This window comes from Myotis davidii, unplaced genomic scaffold (assembly GCF_000327345.1).
Source record: "Myotis davidii unplaced genomic scaffold, ASM32734v1 scaffold530, whole genome shotgun sequence".
In the NCBI taxonomy this organism is placed as follows: Eukaryota; Metazoa; Chordata; class Mammalia; order Chiroptera; family Vespertilionidae; genus Myotis; species Myotis davidii.
The window spans coordinates 398108-419842 of NW_006282272.1; the positions used below are offsets into that span (position 1 = coordinate 398108).

At 44.9% G+C, this 21735-nt stretch overlaps 1 protein-coding gene across 1 annotated transcript in view; it reads left to right on the plus strand.

Moving 5' to 3' along the window:
* CASK (calcium/calmodulin-dependent serine protein kinase (MAGUK family)) overlaps positions 1-21735 on the plus strand; it is a 232579-nt gene that overhangs the window by 124550 nt on the left and 86294 nt on the right. The window contains exons 7-10 of the mRNA XM_006752810.2: positions 2708-2883; positions 7474-7596; positions 8421-8504; positions 18531-18630. Of these exons, the coding sequence (XP_006752873.1) occupies positions 2708-2883; positions 7474-7596; positions 8421-8504; positions 18531-18630 (483 nt within the window). The remainder of the gene's footprint in view (positions 1-2707; positions 2884-7473; positions 7597-8420; positions 8505-18530; positions 18631-21735) is intronic.

Here is a 21735-nt window from a genome sequence, read left to right on the forward strand (position 1 = left end):
GAGCGGGCAGTGTGAATGCAGACTAATTTTATTATTAGCCAAAGCAAAACATAACGAGAAAATCCCCAGGCCAGAAAACGAAGAAAAGCTAAAATAGAGGCTTACTTCGCCAGCGTACGGAGGTGGATGCTAATTACAGATTCAAGTGTTTGGGTTTCTGTTTATTCCTTTGAATGGACTCCAGCTCAGAATGCCGTCCTGTTTTCAGTTCTGTTCCTTAGCTTTGCAAATTGCTTAGGTCCCCATTCTGTGAGCTTCCCTTCTAGTCATTTCCTTCTACTTTCTCTCTCAATACTGCCAGCCTTCACAAAGAGGAAACATGGGGAATATCAACAGCACCATTTTGTTGTTGTTCATCCTCACCTGAGGATATTTTTCCATTGATTTTTAGAGAGAGTGGAAGGGAGAGGGAGAGATTGAGAGAAACATTGATGTGAGAGAGACACATCTATTCGTTGCCTCCTGCATGTGCCCCGACTAGGGCTGGGGAACCTGCAACCAAGATACATGCCCTTGACCAGAATCGAACCCAGGACCCTTCAGTCTGCCAGCTGACACTATCCACTGAGCCAAACTGGCTGGGACAACAGCACCTTTTTAAACCTGTCATCTTTCAAGAATGTTTATAGTAAATTCAAATACCTGACCAATGATAAATATCAAAATAATAATGTTGCACAAGATACTTTATTTCATTTCTTTTTTATTTTATTTGTTGATTTTTCGGGAGAGAGAGACATCAATTTGTTGTTCCAGCCACTTATGCATTCATTGGTTGATTTTCTTATAAGTTTTGTTTTAAGTATGTTATTATTGCTGAGAGAGAGAGAGAGAGAGAGATCCATTGATTTTCGGGGAGAGCGGAAGAGAGAGAGAGAGAGAGAGAGAGAGATTTATGTGAGAGAAAAACATCAATTGGCTGCCTCCTGCATGCACCCTAACTGGGGATCAAACCCACAACCTGGGCATGTGCCCTGAATGGGAATCGAGCTGGCAACATTTCAGTGCATGGGACACTGTTCAGCCAACTGAGCCACACCGGCCAGGGCCATCGGTGGATTCTTATAGGCGCCCTGAGCGGGGACCGAGCCTGCAAGCTTGGTGTGTGGGGACAATGCCGCATCTCATTCACTAAAACATCAACGCAGCATTGACACAGACCAGCTTCTGAAAATGAGGCAGGAGTCATCACTGTATTCCTTAAATCATTACTTCACCACATTGTCCTCTAAAGAGAAAGGCATTTCCTCCTTTATCTGTTCCATACAGTAAAAACCATTTACATATATGGATCACGGTTCGATTCCCGGTCAGGGCACAGGCCTGGGTTGCGGGCTTGATCCCCAGTGTGGGGCTGCAGGAGGCAGCCGATCCATGATTCTCTCTCATCATGGATGTTTCTCTCTTTCTCTTGCTCTCTCTGCCTCCCCCTTCCTCTCTGAAATCAATCAACTTATATTTTTAAAATTGTACTAGAAAAGAAACGCACTCTCAATGAGACCGGCGAGCTCTCTTTTCCAGAAGCGTTCTGGATTTGTGTCCTGCACACCTTGTGCCTCTCCACCCCTGGTTGGAACACCTCTTGCCATTTTATCTGTCTAGTTCACTCTTACTGATGTTGAGGCCTGAGCTAACGATCATCTTAAAAGCAGGTTGAAGTTCCCCATCCCGTTAGGGAGCTCACTCCCCTGCCATGTTGCCGCAACTCCGCGCTACATGCCTCTGTGTCGCATTGATGCCGACGTTTGTAATCCTGGCAAACAGTACGCTTTGTGAGGGTCCGGCGCAGTCGTGCTTGTCCCTCTGTTATGTCCACAGCACCTCCTGCAGTTGTCGGGGACGTAGGCACTTAGGAAATTGTCCTGAAATGAAAGGTACTGGTTCCTAGTTAATTTCCAGTGAATAACAGCTTCTGTGCAACCAATGAGAAGCTGAGGCTGGACTGAGCATAGAAAGAAGAAACAAAGGCCTTTGAACAATGAGCACATTCACCCCTGAAACTCCTGAGGGGGTTCCCGTCTGTAGCCCTCCCTTCAGTGACGACTCTGCAGCATCCAGAAAGGGTTAAACTGTGTGCAGCAACTTGTGTGAAAAGAACCGGGAAATGGTAGGCAGGTGCCCTCCCAAACTAGGAAGGTAACAAGGTTCGGGTGCGTGGACGCCAGGCCTACAGCATTGCCTACGTAGCCGTTCACCACAGTTCCCTCTGCGGTGTTCTGGATAATGAGATCATGATGTTATCAGAAATACAACATTTAAATAGTGAAATGGTTATCTGATGCGTATCACATACAGGGACATTTCACTTGGTTTGGTGATGGGCTTCCTGTTCTTAGAATTTTGTGGTGAGAGTCGTAAAATCAAGTGACCACGCAGCAGGAAAAGTTGAGAGATAGCAAACGAGGAGTTTCGGGACGTTGGTGTATGTGAAAGGTTAACTCCAGCCCTTTTACATGCTACGGATCTGCACCAAATCCCAAGGATCACGCCCATGTTCTTCCCACCATTGTCCCTCCTCCTGTCACCTACAAGCAATTCTTGAACCAAAATACATGCATCTTCCCCAAGATGAACACGCATTCTCCACATCAGGGTAGACTTCCATGCAGATGAGCAGAGAGAGCCCCCCCACCCCCGACTGGGTGCCTGGGGGAAGCTTGCTTTCTGTAAATATTTTTCCTTGATGTTGCTGTTGCTTTAAATGTAGGACGCGTCGGGACACCTCATTTTATGGCCCCAGAAGTCGTCAAAAGGGAGCCTTATGGGAAGCCCGTGGACGTGTGGGGCTGCGGCGTGATCCTCTTCATCCTGCTCAGTGGCTGCTTGCCTTTCTACGGAACCAAGGAGCGATTGTTCGAGGGCATCATCAAAGGGAAATACAAGGTATGCCCGGCTTTCCCGTGGAGACGCCGTTATTCTGAGAAATGGGTTTTGAAGTCACTGCCTGTCTTTGGGTGACTTGTCACGTCGATCCCAAGTCAGAGAAACATTCACATTTTGGGGGGCGGATGTGGATGGGAAACCACACATACACGCCACATTCTTCTGACGAGTGAAGTATTGCTTTCACTATTGAAGAAGTGCAAAGTCATTACTGATGGTGTAAAGAGTGATGGACGGGCAGGGTGTACATGGGAAACACTGGGGAGTGTGTCCAGGTACCGGACCTGGGCAGCTGATGTTGGGAAAGTTCTTTTTCTTCCCGTTCTTACTCAAACCTGTACTTTCTACTCAGCAGAACCGGTTTCATTTTCAGCCATGCCTGGCAACGCAAAAGCAAGCACACAGGTTTCTCTAGCACTGTACTCCCAACCTGGGAGGTCCCCCAAGTTTTCTGTTCAACTCTTGTTTTTTATCTTTATTGTTGAAAGTATTACATATGTCCCCTTTTTTCCCCCATTGCCCCCTTCTAGCCTGCCCCTATCCCCCCGCCGCCCGCCACCCCAGGCCCTCACCCTCACCACCCTATTATCTGTGTCCATGGGATATGCATATGTGCATACAAGTTCTTTGGTTGATGTCTTCCCACCCACCCACCACCCCTGCCTTCCCACTGAAGTTTTACAATTTGTTCTTCCCAACTGCTCTCTCCTGCCGGCCTGATCCCCCTAACTGCTCTCCCCCTGCTGGCCTGACTGCCCCTAACTGCTTCTGCCTCAGCCCCACCACCATGGCTTTGTCTGGAAGGTCTCCTGGTCTAATTAGCATATTACCCTTTTATTAGTATGGATTTATATATCCACATACAAGTTTTTTGTTAACCTCTTCCCACCCACCTACCCTCCCCCCACCTTACCTCTGAGAATCCAAATTCTGTTCTGTGCTTCTATACCTCTGGATCTATTTTGTTGTTCAGTTCTTTAGTAATGTTAGAATTATTTCTATGGGACTTGGGAAAAGGTAGAGAAAAGGGGGAAGAAAAAAAAAGGAAGGAAAGGCAAAGTAGTTTCAGAGTTACAGCCTTATTCCTTAAAGCTGAAAACTGAAGCTTGTGGCGTTAAGAAGGTGAGACTAGTTTATACTTTTTTAAATGTTTCTGGCCTATGCACCATCTGCTTATAAAGGCATACGGGTTTGTCTTTATTTTATTTGGATTAAGATATATGCCACTGAAGAAGACAAAGATCACATGAACTCACTGATTTGTGGAATCTAATGAACGAAATGAATTGACCAACAAAATAAGACCGGAAGCAGGGAGCCATGGAACAGACTGACTTACCTCTATGTGGGGGTGGGAGGACGAGAAGAGATAAAGCAAAGAACTTACACAGCCCATGGACACGGGCAATGGGGTAGTGAAGATCTATGGTGGGGGGGGATAAAGAGGGGGGAAATGGGAGACATCTTTAATACTATCAATAAAAAATATCTATGTAAACAGTAAAAAAAGGATATATGCCCCAAAACTCTGTTAACAGAGAGGTGCTGAGTCTCGGGCTTTCTGCTTCTCTGAGAGGCAGTTGGCCACTCGGGAATAAGTCAGTCCTGTCTGCCCAGGTACCTCACTGCTCAGGGAACTGCTTGTGAGGAATCATCCCCCTCTCTGGTTGGACTCTGCCACATGAACTACATACACTAACATACGAAAATCAGCACAGTTAGGAATGCAGCAGCAGCAGCAGCACACCAGCCACAAGGCCCGCCAACGCATGCGCAGCGCTCACTGTGTGCCCTGAACGCTTCCACTTGATCAATTTCATCCTCACAATGACGGGTGGTGCAGGTGCCATCCAGTGAGATGGCCCGCTTGCCTGGGGAGTTACAAGTATTTGCTAATAATAAAGCTCTTCCTTTGTGTCTGTTCAGTTGCCAACTTCCTTTTTCCAAGGCAATGTGCTTCCTTCCAGCAGCTTCCGGTATTCGATTTCGTCTATGTTTAAAGCATTTAATAGTATTTTTGTTTCTTTGTAAGACACTTGGACCGTTCACACGTGTACAGAAGTTACGTGATTTTAAAAGGCCCTGTACCTGAAGGCTTGAAGCTTTGAGGTTAATAATGTAGCTGCACCTTCACTGGACCAACCTCACCTCTTGCCTCTCTCCATGACTTTTCTCACAGAAGCCGCAGGTTTTCAGCAGCTCAGTGTGAAGTCTAGATTCATCTCTCCCATCAGTGATGAGGCTCGTGCATTTATTTAAGTGCACAGTGCTATGATCTGTCAGCACTTATGTCTACACTTTTTATTATGGAAAAGTTCAAACAAACAAAAGCAGCGGAGAGAGCAGCCTGATGACACCCAGCTACAATGCTTATCACCGTACAGCCCATCTTATTTTGTCCATATTCCACATCCTACTACATTATTTTGAAGCAGATCTCAAAAATACCATTTTATCACCCTGGTGGTTCTTAACAGAACTGTTATCAATACCCTGACCTCTACGGGTATTTTCAAGAAATTATAGTACATTTACGTTATCACAGTTTACAAACTACTACTGGTCTTAAGTTATTTTAATTTAACCTTTTATTCTCATTGGCTAGCTTGCTTGATTTTTTAAGTAGATGTGAGAAAATACTATTTAACTGGATTGTAGGCTAATATTTAATTTCAATTAACTTTTTTTTTCAATTACAGTTGACATTCAATTTTTTTTCAATATTATTTTATACTAGAGGCCCAGTGCACGAAATTCATGCATGGGTAGGGTCCCTAGGCCTGGCTGGTGATCAGGGCCTATCGGGGCCTTCCGGCTGCCAGCTGGGGCCTTCCTTCCCCAGCTGCCGGCCACCGGCCCAGGCCTTCCTTCATTCCGCGCCACCCTCTGGTGGTCAGCGCATGTCATAATGAGCAATCAAACTCTCTAGGTCGAACTCCCGAGGGGACACTTTGCATATTAGCCTTTTATATATGTAGATTAGCTGCAGGTGTACAGAGGAGTGATTAGTTATATAATTTATGAAGTGATCCCCCCCCCGCCCCGGAAAGCTAGGACCCGCCTGGCCCCGTACATAGTATTACAATACCATTCCCTATGCTGCACTTTCCATCCCCTGGCTATCGGTAACTACCAATTTTTAGTTCTTAATCTCTTCACCTTTTTCACCCAGCACCTTAGCCTTCCTCTCCTCTGGCAGGCCTCAGTGACTTCTCCGTATCTATGAGTCTGTTCAAGTAACTTCTTTATAAAAGACAAAAATATATTTCCCAAATGTAGAAGGCGCAGTATCATCTTACATCATTGTTAGAGGTAGTCAGTATCCTACACCGCAGAAGTCTAAACTGCCTGGCTTTTGTATTTAAATAAGTGACTGTGTTTAAAAAGAAAAAAGTAATTAGTTAATTAATTAGTTAGTGGCTGTTTTATAGCCTGGTGTGTTCCCCCTCATATACTCAACCCCCCACAATGATTTCAGCTCCTCTGCGGAGCCAAAGGAAGAGGAAACCCCAGACTGGGCCCCCTCATAAGGACGGGGAAGTACACTTCTCAACCCCTGCTCCAGGAACCTTACCAGCGCGCTCAGAGGGTTTCTCAAGCCCGCGCCCAAGGGCCAGGCCTTCAGGCTTAACCAGCAGCTCCTGAAACTCCAAGGGCTGTTTGGATATTTACATCGTTCATGGACCATACAAAACTATCTACTTAAAAACTAGCCTGGCCCCGGCTGGTGTTGCTCAGTGGATAGAGCGTCAGCGTGCAGACTGACGGATCCTGGGTTCAATTCTGGTCAGGGGCACATGCCCGGGTTGCGGGCTCGATCGCCAGCGGGGGGCATGGAGGAGGCAGCCCATCCATGATCCTCTCTCATCATTGATGTTCCTATATCTCTCTCCCTCCCTTCCTCTCTGAAATCAATAAATATATATATTTTTTAATTAGCCTGCTGTATTTAGTCAAACATTTAATTAATTCACCCCTAATGTCTTGGTAGGGCCAGACCAAATAATGTCAGAGGTTTAAATAAAATTTAAATGTAAAAAATACCATTTTTCATTTTGAAATGTTCTTTTAGTCCTTTCGAGGTCAAAGTATTCTAGTCTCTCTAGCTGAGGTAGAAATTGGAACCATAAACATTCTCTTTTTCAATTATTAAAAATATAACGTGTAATATTTTTATTTCAGAACATATGTAAGGAGCATTTGCTGATGCAATCTCCCATATAATGAGCAACAAGGAAAGCTCCCCCTTTGCCTTTCTCCTTATCAAACAAGCCTTTCGAATTACACTGACCGGCCAGGTTATGATGACCACCCCCTCAGTACAATGAAGTGAATTAGTTATGCAAATAATAATAATCATAAAACCTTGAGAGTATTTGCTTAGGAAGTTTTCAATATTGGGTATTTTTGGAAGTGTCGATGAAGTACTGAGGGGGTGGTCGTCATCATCTGGCCACTCGGTGTAGATTTCTGCTGTTTGCTCTGAGAATTTCACAGAAGTAGACACAGGAGAGGGATGTTAAATGACAGCGGATGCGGCCTTCTCCCTGGGATTAACTGTCCTGCCCCTGCCCCTGCCGCCCTCCCCAGATGAACCCCAGGCAGTGGAGCCACATCTCGGAAAGTGCCAAAGACCTGGTGCGGCGCATGCTGATGCTGGACCCGGCCGAGCGCATCACCGTCTACGAAGCCCTGAATCACCCCTGGCTTAAGGTACGCGGCCTCCCGCCCTGGGTGGGAGCACTCCCGGCGACAGCAGTGACTGCCCTCGAAGGTGGCCCTCCCACCTGATCATCTGAGTCGAGCCCGGCTGGCATGGCTCCCTGATTGAGTGGCCACCCATCAGCCAGGAGGTCGCAGGTTGATGCCCAGTCCTACCTGGGTGGCAGGTGCCATCTCCAGTAGGGGGCGTGCAGGAGGCAGCCGATCCGTGGTTCTCTGTCATCGTTGATGTTTCTAGCTCTCTCGCCCTCTCCCTTCCTCGGGAGAGGATTAAGAAGAAAAAAAAAAGAACTTTTAAACTTTCTTAAAATTTGAATGGGCTGCCATAAAAGAATGCTCTCCTACTAGACACTCACCCACCGGGGACTGAAGGGGAAATGGTGGAATTAGATGGCCTTGAAGTTTGTTCTAGTTCGAAGATACTGTGATTTTAAAATCCAAGTATTCCTCACAACTCAGAATGCGGGATCAGTGATGAAGTTAATTTTCAAATGCTCATTTTACCCAACAAGATCATGTCAAAGGTAACTTCATACCTTCATCATCATGTGATTGATTATTTTAACCATATATCTGAAAATTATGACTTGCTATTTCAGCCCTTTATTATTGCTGAAAATAAAATATTTTTCTCTTCATCTTGATCTTCATATGCCTCATTTGGGAATGTTTACCAGAATCATGGACTAAAATCTCCAGTCTCCTAGAATTCAATGTTTCACATTTAAGAATTTGGGCTTTAGCGTTTGTTTTAGGTTAAGCTTCTCACTTTTTTAAACAGTTACAGATGTTCTTTGTCTTTCTTGTTTTTATAGGAGAGAGATCGTTATGCCTACAAGATTCATCTTCCGGAAACAGTAGAGCAGCTGAGGAAATTCAATGCAAGGAGGAAACTAAAGGTAAATTAAAGAAATCGTCAAAATGCCAGACAGAGCCCGGCCGTTGTGGCTCAGTGATTGAGTGTCGACCTATGAACCAGAAGGTCAGGGTTCGATACCTGGTCAGGACACATGCCCGGGTTGCAGGCTCAATCCCCAGTAGGGGGCGTGCGGGAGGCAGCTGATCAGTGATTCTCATCATTGATGTTTCTCTCTCTCCCTCCCTCTCCTGCCACTCTGAAATCAATAAAAAGATATGTATTTTAAAAGCCAGACATGCAGTTGATGACCATTGTTTTTCTAGCTAAATTCTCAGTTCCAGAAATTACCACCATTTCAATAAGATTTTGATTTTTTTAAAATCTTGTACGGTAGTCCCTAAGTATGAATCTAAACAGTAAGTTTTAATAAATGAAGATAAGTCATATTTTAAATTTGTATTATTTTTCAAATTCATAGCAGAGATAAAATTGCTTTAAAAATAGTAACTGACTTATTACCCATTATTATTGAAGATGAATCTAGGTCCACGTTTTCTCACACTGGCTCTTTTCTCTTTGTTTTACAAGTCCTTGGCAAAAAAATAATTATTAAGATGGTACCGAAGAAGTTTCCCAAGACTTGAATTTCTTAGTTTGGCTATACACCTGAACCGGTATAGCCTACGAAAGAAAAAAAATCTTATTATCCAAAGTGAATTTTGGTCAGCTTTTTTTCTCGTTTTTGTTTTTGTTTTAATCCTCACCTGAGGATATGCTTAGAGAAAGGAAAGCGGGTGGGAGGAAGAAACATTGGTGTGAGAGAAAAACATTGATCAGTGAGAAACCTCACTGTGAGAGACACATCAATTGGTTGCCTGCCACACGCTCCCCCACCAGGGCGGGGGATCAATCCTGCAACCCAGGTATGTGCCCTTGACCGAGAATGAAACCCATGAGCCTTTGGTCCACGGGGCCAACGCTCTAACCACTGGACAACCCAGCTAGGGCTGGTCAACTGTTTTTGAAGTTACTTCTCCCCGTTCCAAGAAACATTAATTATGCTACGTCCTCAATTCTTCCCTAACGTCTTCTTGACTCTAATGCTGGGCTTTGGCCCTTGTGTCATTCCTCGGTCTGGGTGCAGCCTTCCCTTGCCCACATGCAGGCCTTTTATCGAAGGGCTCAGGTTCGCCCATCACAAGAAACCTGGGCTGGCCCTAACCGGTTTGGCTCACTGATAGAGCGTCGGCCTGCGGACTGGAGGGGCCCAGGTTCTATTCCGGTCAAGGGCATGTACCTTGGTTGTGGGCACATCCCCAGTGTGGGGTGTGCAGGAGGCAGCTGATCGATGTTTCTCTCTCATCGATGTTTCTAACTCTCTATCCCTCTCCCTTCCGCTCTGTAAACAATCAGTAAAATATATTTAAAAAAAAACAAACCTGGGCTGTATTTCTCCCAGCGCCACAGACTCGGGCCTGAAATAGCCCACGTGGTGACTAAGATCGATTTGGCCAGAGCCGAGCTGTCACAGCAGAAAGGAGTCATGTGAACTGACCACATCCCTCTGCAGGGATATTTCAAGCTTCCTGACCCACCAAACAACCTTGAATCGGGAACATCAGCAGTTAGGGGTGTCTCAGCCTCTGCGACAGCTGTGCGCCTTCGAGGGCTGCAGCCCCTGGGAAGCCCTCGTCCGCATGCTGCCTCTTCCGCCGGCTCCCCGGCTCCCAGAGCCCCCCACTCAGCTCTTCCCAGTGAGCATCTCCGCATCCATCCTTCCTCCCAGGCATCGGACGGAGGGCAACCCCCGAGTCTGGCCGACTCCCTCTGAGATGAGCACAAGGGGAGCTCTCAGGAAGCAGGAGAGAACTGCTTCTGCTCCCAGTCAGAGGGGAACTTTATGGTGGGGGTAAAAGAAAGAGGAGTAGAGCACTGTGGGAAACAGTGCGCTTTGCAGCGACAGTGCCTTAGGCCGGGGGTCGGCAAGCTCATTAGTCAAACTCAAATATCAGCAGTACAACGATTGAAATTTCCTTTGAGAGCCACATTTTTTAAACCTAAACTATATAGGTAGGTACATTGTGATTCACTTCATTAGGGTCCTCCTAAGGCTTAGGAAGAGCCACACTCGAGGGGCCAAAGAGCCACATGTGGCTCGCGAGCCGCAGTTTGCCGACCACGGCCTTAGGTGAATCGTGGCTCTGGCCCTTCCAAGCTGTGTAGACTTGAGCAAGTCATTTCAATACTCTGGGCCTCAACTTCCTTCTTTATAAAATGGGGATAAGGATAAGAGCTAACTCAAAGGTTGCCGTAAGCTTTTAAGGAATTAAGACATTTCAACAGTTAGCAGAGTACACAGCAGTCGTAAGTGCTCCATAGATATTATTTGCTAAACATTATTGTTGTTACTGTTTTATTATTATTTTAATGTCAATACCTTTGATTTGGTACTCTATACAGTTAAGCAAGAAAACAAAATAAAAGGCAGCCAGATCGGAAAGAAAGGAAAATTGTCTTTGTTTATAGATGGCATGATTCCGCATATAGAAAAATCCCAAGGAATCGTCAAAAAACTATTAGAAATAAGTGTAGTAAAGTTACAGGATGCAAGGTCACTGTATTGCACACTTTAAAATGGTTACTTTTATGTTATGTGAATTTCACACAACCCGATTTTTTATGCCATGTGACAAAATATTCTTATTTGAAAATGTTTTTGTTGATTTTAGAGAGAGGAAGGGAGAGGGACAGAGTAAAGGAAACATTGATCAGCTGCCTCCTACACACCTCCTCCTGGGGCTCAAGCCCACAACCCGGGCCTGTGTCCTGACAGGGAATCGAATCAGTGACCTCTTGGTTCATGGGTCGATGCTCAACCACTGAGCCACACCGGCCGGGCACAAAATATGCTTAAATACTGGCTTTCACTGTGGCACGCTCGAGGGATAGGACACATGCCCATAGTAACAGTGGCTCACTGCACCACTCAGCCCTTCTGAGAGAGCCCCACGTCCTCCCTCAGCCCCAGGCATGCAGGTTGGAGGGCTGTGTGTTTATCAGAAAAGCTCCAGGGGTGAGTGATTCAGACATGCCCAGCTTATTGGGAGTTATAACTCTGAAGCACAAACTGCAATGGTTAGACGTGGAGGTGGCTTCTAGTTTCCCATGGCCATAAACACTTGCGCGGCTGTCTTCATTAGCAAATCTTTGTATAGCTCTGATTATATTCTTAGGTAAGTTCTCCGCTACTGGAATTGTTGGCATCAAAGTGTACACATGTATTTTTGATTTTTTTAAGTGTTCGTATTTATTTTAGAAAGAGAGGAAAGGAGAGGGGGAGAAAGAGGGGGAAACATCAATGTGAGAGAGAAGCATTGATGGGTTGCCTCCATTACGCACCCCAACTGGGGACCGAACCCGTAACCTGGGCATGTGCCCTGATCAGGAACCAAACAGGTTACCTTTCCGATGAGGCTCAACCAACTGAGCCACGCCAGCCAGGGCTGTATTTAAGGTTTTTGATCTCTATAAATAACTTGCCCTCCCAAAAGGCTTATACCCAAACAGGTGTTTTGGCTAACAAGTTTATCGTTTTTGCAACCTCTTCCTCACTCAGAAAGTTTTACTCCATGCCAGAATATATGACAGTACTCACTTTGCTGGCATTTCAAGACAGTTACTCAGTATTGGTTCTAATAGTATCAACACTCCACCATCAGAAGTTGTTGCTCTCCACAGCGGCACTTCCGTTCTGGCATTTCACCTCTACGGCACCCTCAGGAAGACACTAAATCCCTGATGCGAACACGGCATGGATAAATAGAAAGCATTTATCATTCTCAGACTGTGTTTCAAACTAGATTTTTTTCAACATTTATGGAGCCCTGCCTGATTTGAATTCCCATCGTCCACTTCTTTTTCTTTATTTTATCACTTGATTTGACATCTGTGAATGATGATGGACAATTCCTTTTCCCCGTTTTAGTTGCCAGACATTTCACATGTTGGTTTGGGAGGGGTGCCCTTTTATTGAACGCTAAGCTCTCGAATTTGCAGACTTCCATTTTTTAAAATCCTCTGGACACAATACTCCCTTTAACAAACTGCCCAGCCCTGAGCGTGAGACTAGCTATGATGAGGGTCATATTTTCTCACAGTGAATATCAGGGTGCCTGGGACAGACCACCATCCAGATCTAGAAAACCTGTGCCCTGTGTGTCTTCAGGAGGCACCCCTTGCTCTAACCCTGGCTGTCACGTGCTGGAAGGAGGTGCTAAGCAAGATGCGGGGGTGCAAAGGGGGGAGGTCTGTGAGTGTGTGAACTTGTCTCCCAAGGGAAGGGGCTCAGGAGTGAGCCTGTTCTAGAAAGCATTCCCTTTGCTTCAAGAATCATTTCTATATTTAGCAAGCAAGTCCCCCTGCAGTGGAGTATGTTGAAGAACTTCTGTATAAATAGAAGCAAGAGTCTGTATTTGGGTAGGTTTGTTGCGGTCCATTCAGGCCATGGTGAGCTGAAGCCATGTGATCGAATGTAGGGGACAAAATCACGTATTCCCTGTATACACAGAAAGTGAGGGAGATGTCTGATACCTGATAACTTCCTACAATTTTCTTTTATTGGTTTTGCAAATTGCAGCAGTATCGTCTGCATGCATCCCTGATTTACCAATGCTTTGGTCTCTGGGGCTCCTGAACTGCGCGAACTAGAAAGTTTGCTTAAGAACGCTATTTTCCAGGAATTCATAGAACTGCACCGCCCAGTGCAGCAGCCACCAGCTGTGTGTAGCTACTTACATTATAATTTGAATCCTATATAATAAAAGCCTAATATGCCAAGTGTCCAGTTGTCCGGTCAACCAATCAAACCATAATATGCTAATGATATGTTAAGGCCTCTCAGCCGCTCGCTATGATGTGCACTGACCACCGGGGGCAGACGCTCCAACCGGTAGGTTAGCTTGCTGCAGGGGTCCGGCCATTCAGGACTGAGCGAGACTGGCCAGACATGCCCTGGAGCCCTCCCGCAGTCCCTCCCCGGCTGGCCAACCTCCTGCGTCCCTCCCTGGCCCCGATCATGCACCATGCACTGGTGGGGTCTCTCGACCTGGCCTGTGCCCTCTTGCAATCTGGGACCCCTCTGGGGATGTCAGAGAGCCGGTTTCAACCCCATTCTGCAAGCCAGGCCAAGAGACCCCACTGGTGCATGAAGCCTCTAGTTTATTAATATTAGCCCTGGCTGGTTTTGCTTGGTGCTTAGTGTCACCCAAGGACTGAAGGGTCGTGGGTTAGGTTCCAGTCAAGGGCACGTACCTCAGATGCAGGCTTGGTCCCAAGCCCCAGTTGGGGCTCAGGGCTCGTGCAGGAGGCAATCGATTGATGTTTCTCTCTCACATCGATGTTTCTCTCTCTGTGTGTCTCTCCGCACTCCCTTCCATTTAGGACCTAATTCTTACATGTAATCAACCAAAACCCTTGGGCTTTCCAGCCTTTTGGTTATCTCCGTTCAGCCTCGCCCTCTCCCAGTTTAAGGCTTTGACTGCAGTGTTCTACATCCGTAGAAGATGACCCTCTCTTGAATTCTGTGTTGCACTCTTATTTGTATGTCCCTGGATGGGCTTTCCCCCCTCGGTATGTTACACTATGACTGTGGGTGACCTTGCTACTTGAGTACAAATCCAGTTATTCTACATCTTATACTGTGTGTCTTGTATTTAGACTTGTTAGGATGTACCTGCCCTTGTGGCTATCGAACTTCATGGTTTCTGAGCTCAGTTAGGGGCACCCAAAATGGAGTATGTGTTGGTTTTTTGCTCTTGTCTTTAAGTCAGCCATATATCTGTGTTAACTCTCGTGCTCCTCACTTACTAACTTGGTTGCCTCCTTAAGTGCATGGAGTAGTTTAACTTAGCAGAAGTCTGAGCTAAGTATTTTCTTGTTTTCACTTCCTTAAATGAAACACAGAATCATTTAGCGGCGAGCATTCCATTTTGATGGTTGGCATATGAGCTATAACTATGATTAAGTTAAGAATTAATTACTTGTAGTTGTCTTTTTCTTTGAGTTTAGAATCTACCTTCTCCTTTCTGGATTAATTTGCTCAGTAGAAAATTGCGTCTTTAATATTAGTTGTCTTAACATATTGTGAATAATTTTCTTAATTCAAATTGATATGTTTTACTCTCAAAACAAACTAAAGTATGCCTACTAAATTAGAAAAAATTTTTATCAGGGATTTAATAAAGTAGGCAGTTTGAATAACTACTTGTATAAGATTTGAGCTCTTTAATAGCTATAGGGGTGAGCAAACTACGAACTGGGGACCAAATCTGGCACACCACCTATTTTTACATATAAAGTTTTATTGAAACACAGCATGTACATTGATGTATGTATTGTCTATGGCTGCTTTCACACTATAATGGCAGAATTGAGTAGTTGCAACATAAAACATATAGCCTTCAACCCTAAAATATTTACTCTCTGGCCCATGGTATAGTAATAACCCTTGATTTGGAGAGAGTAGTTAGAGGACCTCAATTCTATCTACTCTTGGCTCTATCTCAAAGTTGGCAACAACCTTAACAGGTTGCTAAGCCGCTCTGAACTGAGTTTCCTCATCTGCAAAATGAGTCTTTTAGAATTAATCATCTCTAAGCTTGAATCTCAAACTCTAATAAAATTCTATCTGTAATAATAAAAGCATAATATGCTAATTAGACCAGACAGCCGAACGACCTTCCGGACGTCATTCCAGACATCCTTCCGGACAAAGCTGCGGCGGTGGGGGCCAAGGCAGAGGCAGTTAGGGGCAATCAGGTGAGCAGTTAGGGGTGATCAGGCAGGTGAGTGGTTAGGGGCGATCAGGAAGACAAATGGTTAGGGGTGATTAGGCAGGCAGGCTATTGGGCCCGTGGGCTCGGGCCTAAACTGGCAGTCGGACATCCCACGAGGGGTCCCAGATTGTGAGAGGGGGCAGGCTGGGCTGAGGGACACCCTCCAATGCACAAATTTCATGCACCGGGCCTCTAGTAAATCTATAAAGAGTTTTGGGACCATTTTGCTGATTTGCTAATAGCTTTGGTTTGAAAATTCAAACCACATGCAGTCACTAAGTTTAGGAAACTAAATAAACAAACCTAGCCATGTGACCGATAAATTAGGAACTTGCTGCTATTGTTATAAAAGAATTTACCTCTCGGCCCTTTCACATGGTGCTTTCTTAATAGTATAAATATTTCTAGATCTTTCACTTCAGTACTAAGAAACTGAATTGAACTTCACTTGGATGTAAAAATAAAGCATCTCTAAAATTTTAGTTTCTGTGGGTGGGAATCATGATTTGATTCAGAAAAATTCCATTCCCACCCAGCTTTTAGGGAACATATGTAATATGTGAAGTGAAATAAGCGTCAACTGTAGAAAAGAAGAACTCAACATTTTCATCAAATTCTGCATAAGAACCTCTCATGCATTAACCCTAGACTTCGAGAAATCTAAAACGTTGCCTGGAATGGTAGCACCAAGATCACTTTTCTGTTTTTTGTTCTTCCCTTTCTGCAGTCTGTCTCTTTCCATTTCTATTTTTTAGAAAGAAACCTAGTCCTTGCTGGTTTTCTCAGTGATTAGCACGTTGGCCATGGACTAAAGGGATTGTGGGCTCGATTCCCAGTCAAGGGCACGTACTTTGCTTGCAGGTTCCCCAGCCCTGATAGGGGGGCATGTGGGAGGCAACCAATTGTCTCTCTCATGTAGCTGTTTCTCTCTCCCCCGCCCCTCTTCCACTCGCTCTGGAAATCAATTGAAAAATATCCTCAGGTGAGGATTAAAAAAAGAAAGAAACCCTAACATGATTCCTCCCCCCCCCACACACAAAAAAAAGAATCTTGAAGAAATGTATTTCTATTACTGTTTTCATATATTTATTACATGCCTGTAAACATAAGAGATTTTTCTTTCTGTCTTAGCTGGTTTGGCTCAGTGGATAGAGCGTTGGCCTGCGGACTGAAGGGTCCCAGGTTTAATTCTGGTCAAGGGCACGTACCCAGGTTTCAGGCTCATCAATGATTCGCTCTCATCATTGATGTTTCTGTCTCTCTCTCTCCCTCTCCCTTCCTCTCTGAAATAAATAAAAATTAAATTAAAAGATTTCTCTTTCTTTTCAGAAAAACCGAAGAGTTCAATATTTTAGACGTAAGCCTACTTAAGTGCATTGATACTGAGATTGCCTAAATGAGCAGCAAAGGGTTGTGTTCATGTTCTAGCTGTGTAGGGTTCGTAATTATTTGCATTTACAAACTGCTTTACAGTTTGCGGACACTTTCAGACATTATGATTTTTTTTAATATATTTTATTGATTTTTTTACAGAGAGGAAAGGAGAGGGATGGCGAATTAGAAACATCGATGAGAGAGAAACATCGATCAGCTGCTTCCTGCACACCCTCTACTGGGGATGTGCCCGCAACCAAGGTACATGCCCTTGACCAGAATCGAACCTGGGATCTTTCAGTCCACAGGCCAACGCTCTATCCACTGAGCCAAACTGGTTACAGCAACATTATGATTTTTGACGACCCTACGCTAAGTTATGTCAGTTTTAATATCCTCACTTTACGAAGGAGAAAGCTGAGGGGGTTAAGTGATTGGCTTGGTAGCTTCGTGTGGCCGGGAAGTGGCAGAGCCAAGGAACACACCCGAAGAGTGGAACATTTTTACAAGTAACTTTCATGGTTTTTCTAGTTACTGCAACAACTCCCAGCCATTTTCCGCCCAGCAGTCCTGAGGGATGTCGTGCACGCAGTATGACTCACTAGGAGTCAGGAGAGGCTGTGCGTGCAGTTTAAAAGAGTCACGTGTACTTGGTTCTTCTGTGTGGCTCGGCAAGAGCAACACAGCCCTAACCGGTGTGGCTTAGTGGATAGAGCATCAGCCTGCCGTCTTAGGGGTCCCAGGTTCGATTCCGGCCAAGGGCATGTACCTTCATTGCGGGCACATACCCAGTAGGGAGTGTGCAGGAGGCAGCTGATCAATGTTTCTAACTATCACTCTCCCTTCCCCTCTGTAAAAAATCAATAAAATATATTTTTTTTTAAAAAGAGCAACACATAGTCATTGTTAACAACAAAAGGAAAGGGGGGAAAGGCTTAAAAAAGAAAAGTGCCTCATATTCCTACTACCCAGAGATAATTATTGCTGATAACATTTTGGTATATGTTCAGTCTCTTTTATCTATACCAGGAGGCCTGGTGCACAAAATTCATGCACAGGTAGGGTCCCTAAGCCTGGCCGACTATCAGGGCCTTCCTTCCCTGGCTGCCGGCTGCCGGCCAGGGCCTTCCTTCGTTCCGCACCATCCCCTGGTGGTCAGCGCACGTCATAGTGAGCGATCAAACTCCTGGTCAAACTCCCAAGAGGACACTTTGCATATTAGCCTTTTATATATAGAGATTAACCCTTTTTTCCAAAAATGAGACCATACTGTAGATTGTTCTAAAGCTCTTTTATGTCATTCATCACAAGCATCTTTCCATTTCTTTAGACATTCCTCTGCAGCATCTTTTTATAGAGACTGCAGAGTATTCCGTTTGTGGTATGTGTTTGAGTTCCATATGTAAATGGTCGCGTATACTTTTGTAATCCCCAATAGTGTTATTCTGGTATATGCACATGTGATTGATTTGAAGGAGTCAAAAACTATTTAAAACTACCCCGGCCATCATAGCTCAGTGCTTGAGCGTCAACCTATGAACCAGGAGGTCATGGTTCGATTCCCAGTCAGGGCACAGGCCCAGGTTGCGGGCTCAATCCCCAGTGTGGGGCGTGCAGGAGGCAGCCGATCCATGATTCTCTCTCATCACTGATGTTTCTATCTCTCCCTCCCTCTCCCTTCCTCTCTGACATCAATAAAGATATATTTTTTAAAAGGAAATTATTTAAAACTACATCTTTTCTAGTTGTCATGTTCTATGTAGTTGACTTTTCTGAATAATCCTTACTGGTAAGTAACCATTTGTTAATTAATTTTTTATTTATGTATTTATTTTAGTTTTTTCATCTCTTTGCTTTAGGGTGCAGTCCTAGCAGCTGTGTCAAGTCACAAATTCAACTCATTCTATGGGGATCCCCCTGAAGAGTTGCCAGATTTCTCTGAAGACCCTACCTCCTCAGGTAACTGGACCATTCATCCATTCGCCGGTGTGAATCATTTGGTGTCTACATCCTTTCTCTTCCATTCGGAATCGGCCTTTTTCGGTGGAACTAGTCAGATCCTCTAAGCGATTCTAAGGAAGTCTGTCAGCAACCAAATACCATCCACATGTGTCTGGTTCCTTTTCATTTCACTTGTTTCTTTTCACCTCAGAATGCTTCTTCCCGTTCCGCCACTCCAGACCCAGGGTTGCACTTAATCCATCCTACACCGTAGTCCATCTTTTTGGATCTTTCTGATTACCTTGGACCTCAATAAAAAGTTCTGGTGTAAGATTTCCCCCCGTCAACCATAGCAGATCAGACTTTGCCACAACACTGCTTTTAATGGAATCTTTCCATGTAAAGCTGTCTTGTGAGTTATCTCTTGAAACAATTTCCAGGTTCGTCTCTTTTTATAAAGTCTCTAACACATGTATTCAAGCATTCACGGGAGAAGAACATAGAAGAGTTACCTATTTCGATGAAATTTATGTGTAGATATGTATTTCTGAAATACCCAACAGTGTTCACAAAATTATATTATAAAATGCTCAGATTTTCATCTTACCAGTGAGATATTCTCAAGTACCACTTACTAAAAAAATCTATGGGATCCATATATATGTATATACTAGAGGCCTAGTGCATGAAATTCGTGCACTGAAGGGGGTGTCCCTCAGCCTGGCCTGCGCCCTCTCACAGTCCAGGACCCCTTGGGGGATGTCCGTCTGCCATCTTAGGCCCGATCAACTGGATGACCGGACGCTTAGCATATTAGGTTTTTATTATATAGGTTAAATGCATGTGTGTAATAGTTTTTAATTTTATGTATTTATTAATTTAACTCCTGCTTCATATGTCCTCTGCCCTCTGCCTTTCCTTCTTTCATTAAAGCCCCTCAGTGTTTGCCACGTGGTTGACTTTGCCTGTTGACTTGATTTTTGTACTCTTGAACCGGCTCATTCAATGTTCATGGAGCACCATCGGAATCCGGCCCAGGCCCTTCCTGAAGCATGAGCTGCTTATCCTTCCCTGTGCTCCTCCCCTCTGTTCATACATGTGCGCACATGCTTCCACCTTGTGCAGAACACCAGGCTCACAGTTCCCCTGGCGGCAGCTCTACACAGGCTGGGGCAAAAGTAGGCTGACAGTTGCGAGTACACGAAACCCAGGGTTTATTCTCGTCTGGTTATTTATTCATCACTGTGCTCTTTTCAATATGAACAACTCGGCATCTACCTTTGCCCACCCCTGTAGTTCCTCATTTTGACTCTTAGCAATTGGGATGTGAAGCTTCCTCTTCTGAGTGTAGGTGATTTCCCAAAAGACTCAGAAGTGGGAATCTTAGAGAAGAGACCGAGGAGGAGGCCGGGCTGTCTTCCTCTTGTTCTGACTTGGTAATGCCCAGAGCCCCTCCCACGGGAAGGCAAGGCCCTGGTGGAGTTTATGGATAGGGTCCCGGGCTCCCGATAGCGCCCTGTCAGCCCTTTTGTTCCCTTCACCTGTGGCTCCTTGTTGTTCTTAGCTCGGAACCTCTTTCTCTTCTCCTCATACTCGATTTATTTTTTTATTTTTTTTAAATCCTTTTTTTTTTTTGTCTGTTTGTTTGCTTAATTCCAACATCAGTTTTTTAAATTTTTTTTTAATTGATATCAGAGAGGAAGGGAGAGATTGAGAAAGAGAGAGATTGAGAGAGAAACATCAATGATAGAATCATGGACCGGCTGCCTCCTGCACACCCCCTACTGGGGATGGAGCCCACAACCCGGGCATGTGCCCTTGACCGGGAATCGAACTGTGACCTCCTGGTTCATAGGTCGACACTCAACCCCTGAGCCACGCCGGCCGGGCCTCCCACTCAGTTTACAGTTGGCCCCGTCTCCAGGGAGCAGCTCCAGTAATGGTGTTATGTTGCACTGGGACTGCATGACATAGTCACATACGTGGGCTGTATTTCGAGTTTTTTTAGATCAAAGCCTCTAATACCATTTCCATCTTGAGACATGGACCTGCAGAGCAGTGTGGCCCCTGTAAGGGCTCACAGCCCTGGTCGCTCACGCGTCCCCTTCATGCGCTCCTGGCCCAGCGAGACCATCCTGAGCTCCATTTCCTGTCTGTGCAAAGCTGGCCTTCCCTTTCCGCGCCCGGAAAGCCTGCCCTTCCTTATAGACACGCTCACTTCCTATTAAATTCACTTCTGTTGCCCAGCGTCTCCTATTTTCCACTGCAGCCTCTACATGGTGTGCTTGAAATCCTGTCTGATTACAGTACTTGCTTTTTAAGCAAAAGTGACATCTCTTACCCTGCCCAGCGGTGAGCCCACAAGCCCGCGCCTCAGTTAATCGCTCTTGTTTTGCATTTCTTCTTCCCTTTCCTGCGGTCACACCCCCCCCCCTTTTTTGTCTTTTTTAAATTTTCTGGATCTTAATGATCTTGTAAGCAGTCTCTATCTTCATCTGATGTGCTAAATGTCTCCAAAATGTTTTAGCTAGCACTGTCCGGGCGCTGCAGATAAAAGAGAAAAGAATGATTATGTAGTGCGCATGTCTGATCTACCCTAAATGAAGAGGGAATGTTTATCTACTTAGACGTCAAAGACAAAGAAGAAATTTGAAGAAAATTCAAATATTTTCCTAACTTTCCCGTGGCCGTCAGAAGCTATTCAGATGTCCCTCAAAATAATTTCTAGAATGAGGCCATGTAGTGGGGGGCATCTGCCTGCTTTATCAGCATTATTTCTCACTAGCTACTTGCCAGCAAGTTCCGTTCTGCAGCCCATGGCTTATGGACAGTGACAAAGTCCCAGTGGATTCACAAGAGAGCTTTCACTTTCATAAAGTAACTCATTTTTATTTTCTATCTCATCCTTACTTTTGAAGATTTTCATTCATGAAAACCTACATTCTTCTCTATTTCATTCTAATCCTTAAATTCTGCACCATTGATTTTAAGTTCCCCATGTTGTCCTTTGCTCTGTCTCCCTGTTTACATGTGCCTGGGTTTGTTGACAGTACAAAACAGAGAGCACATAAAAGTTAAAGTTCCCTAAGCTCATGGCAAAAAGAGAAAACTAACCATAAACCA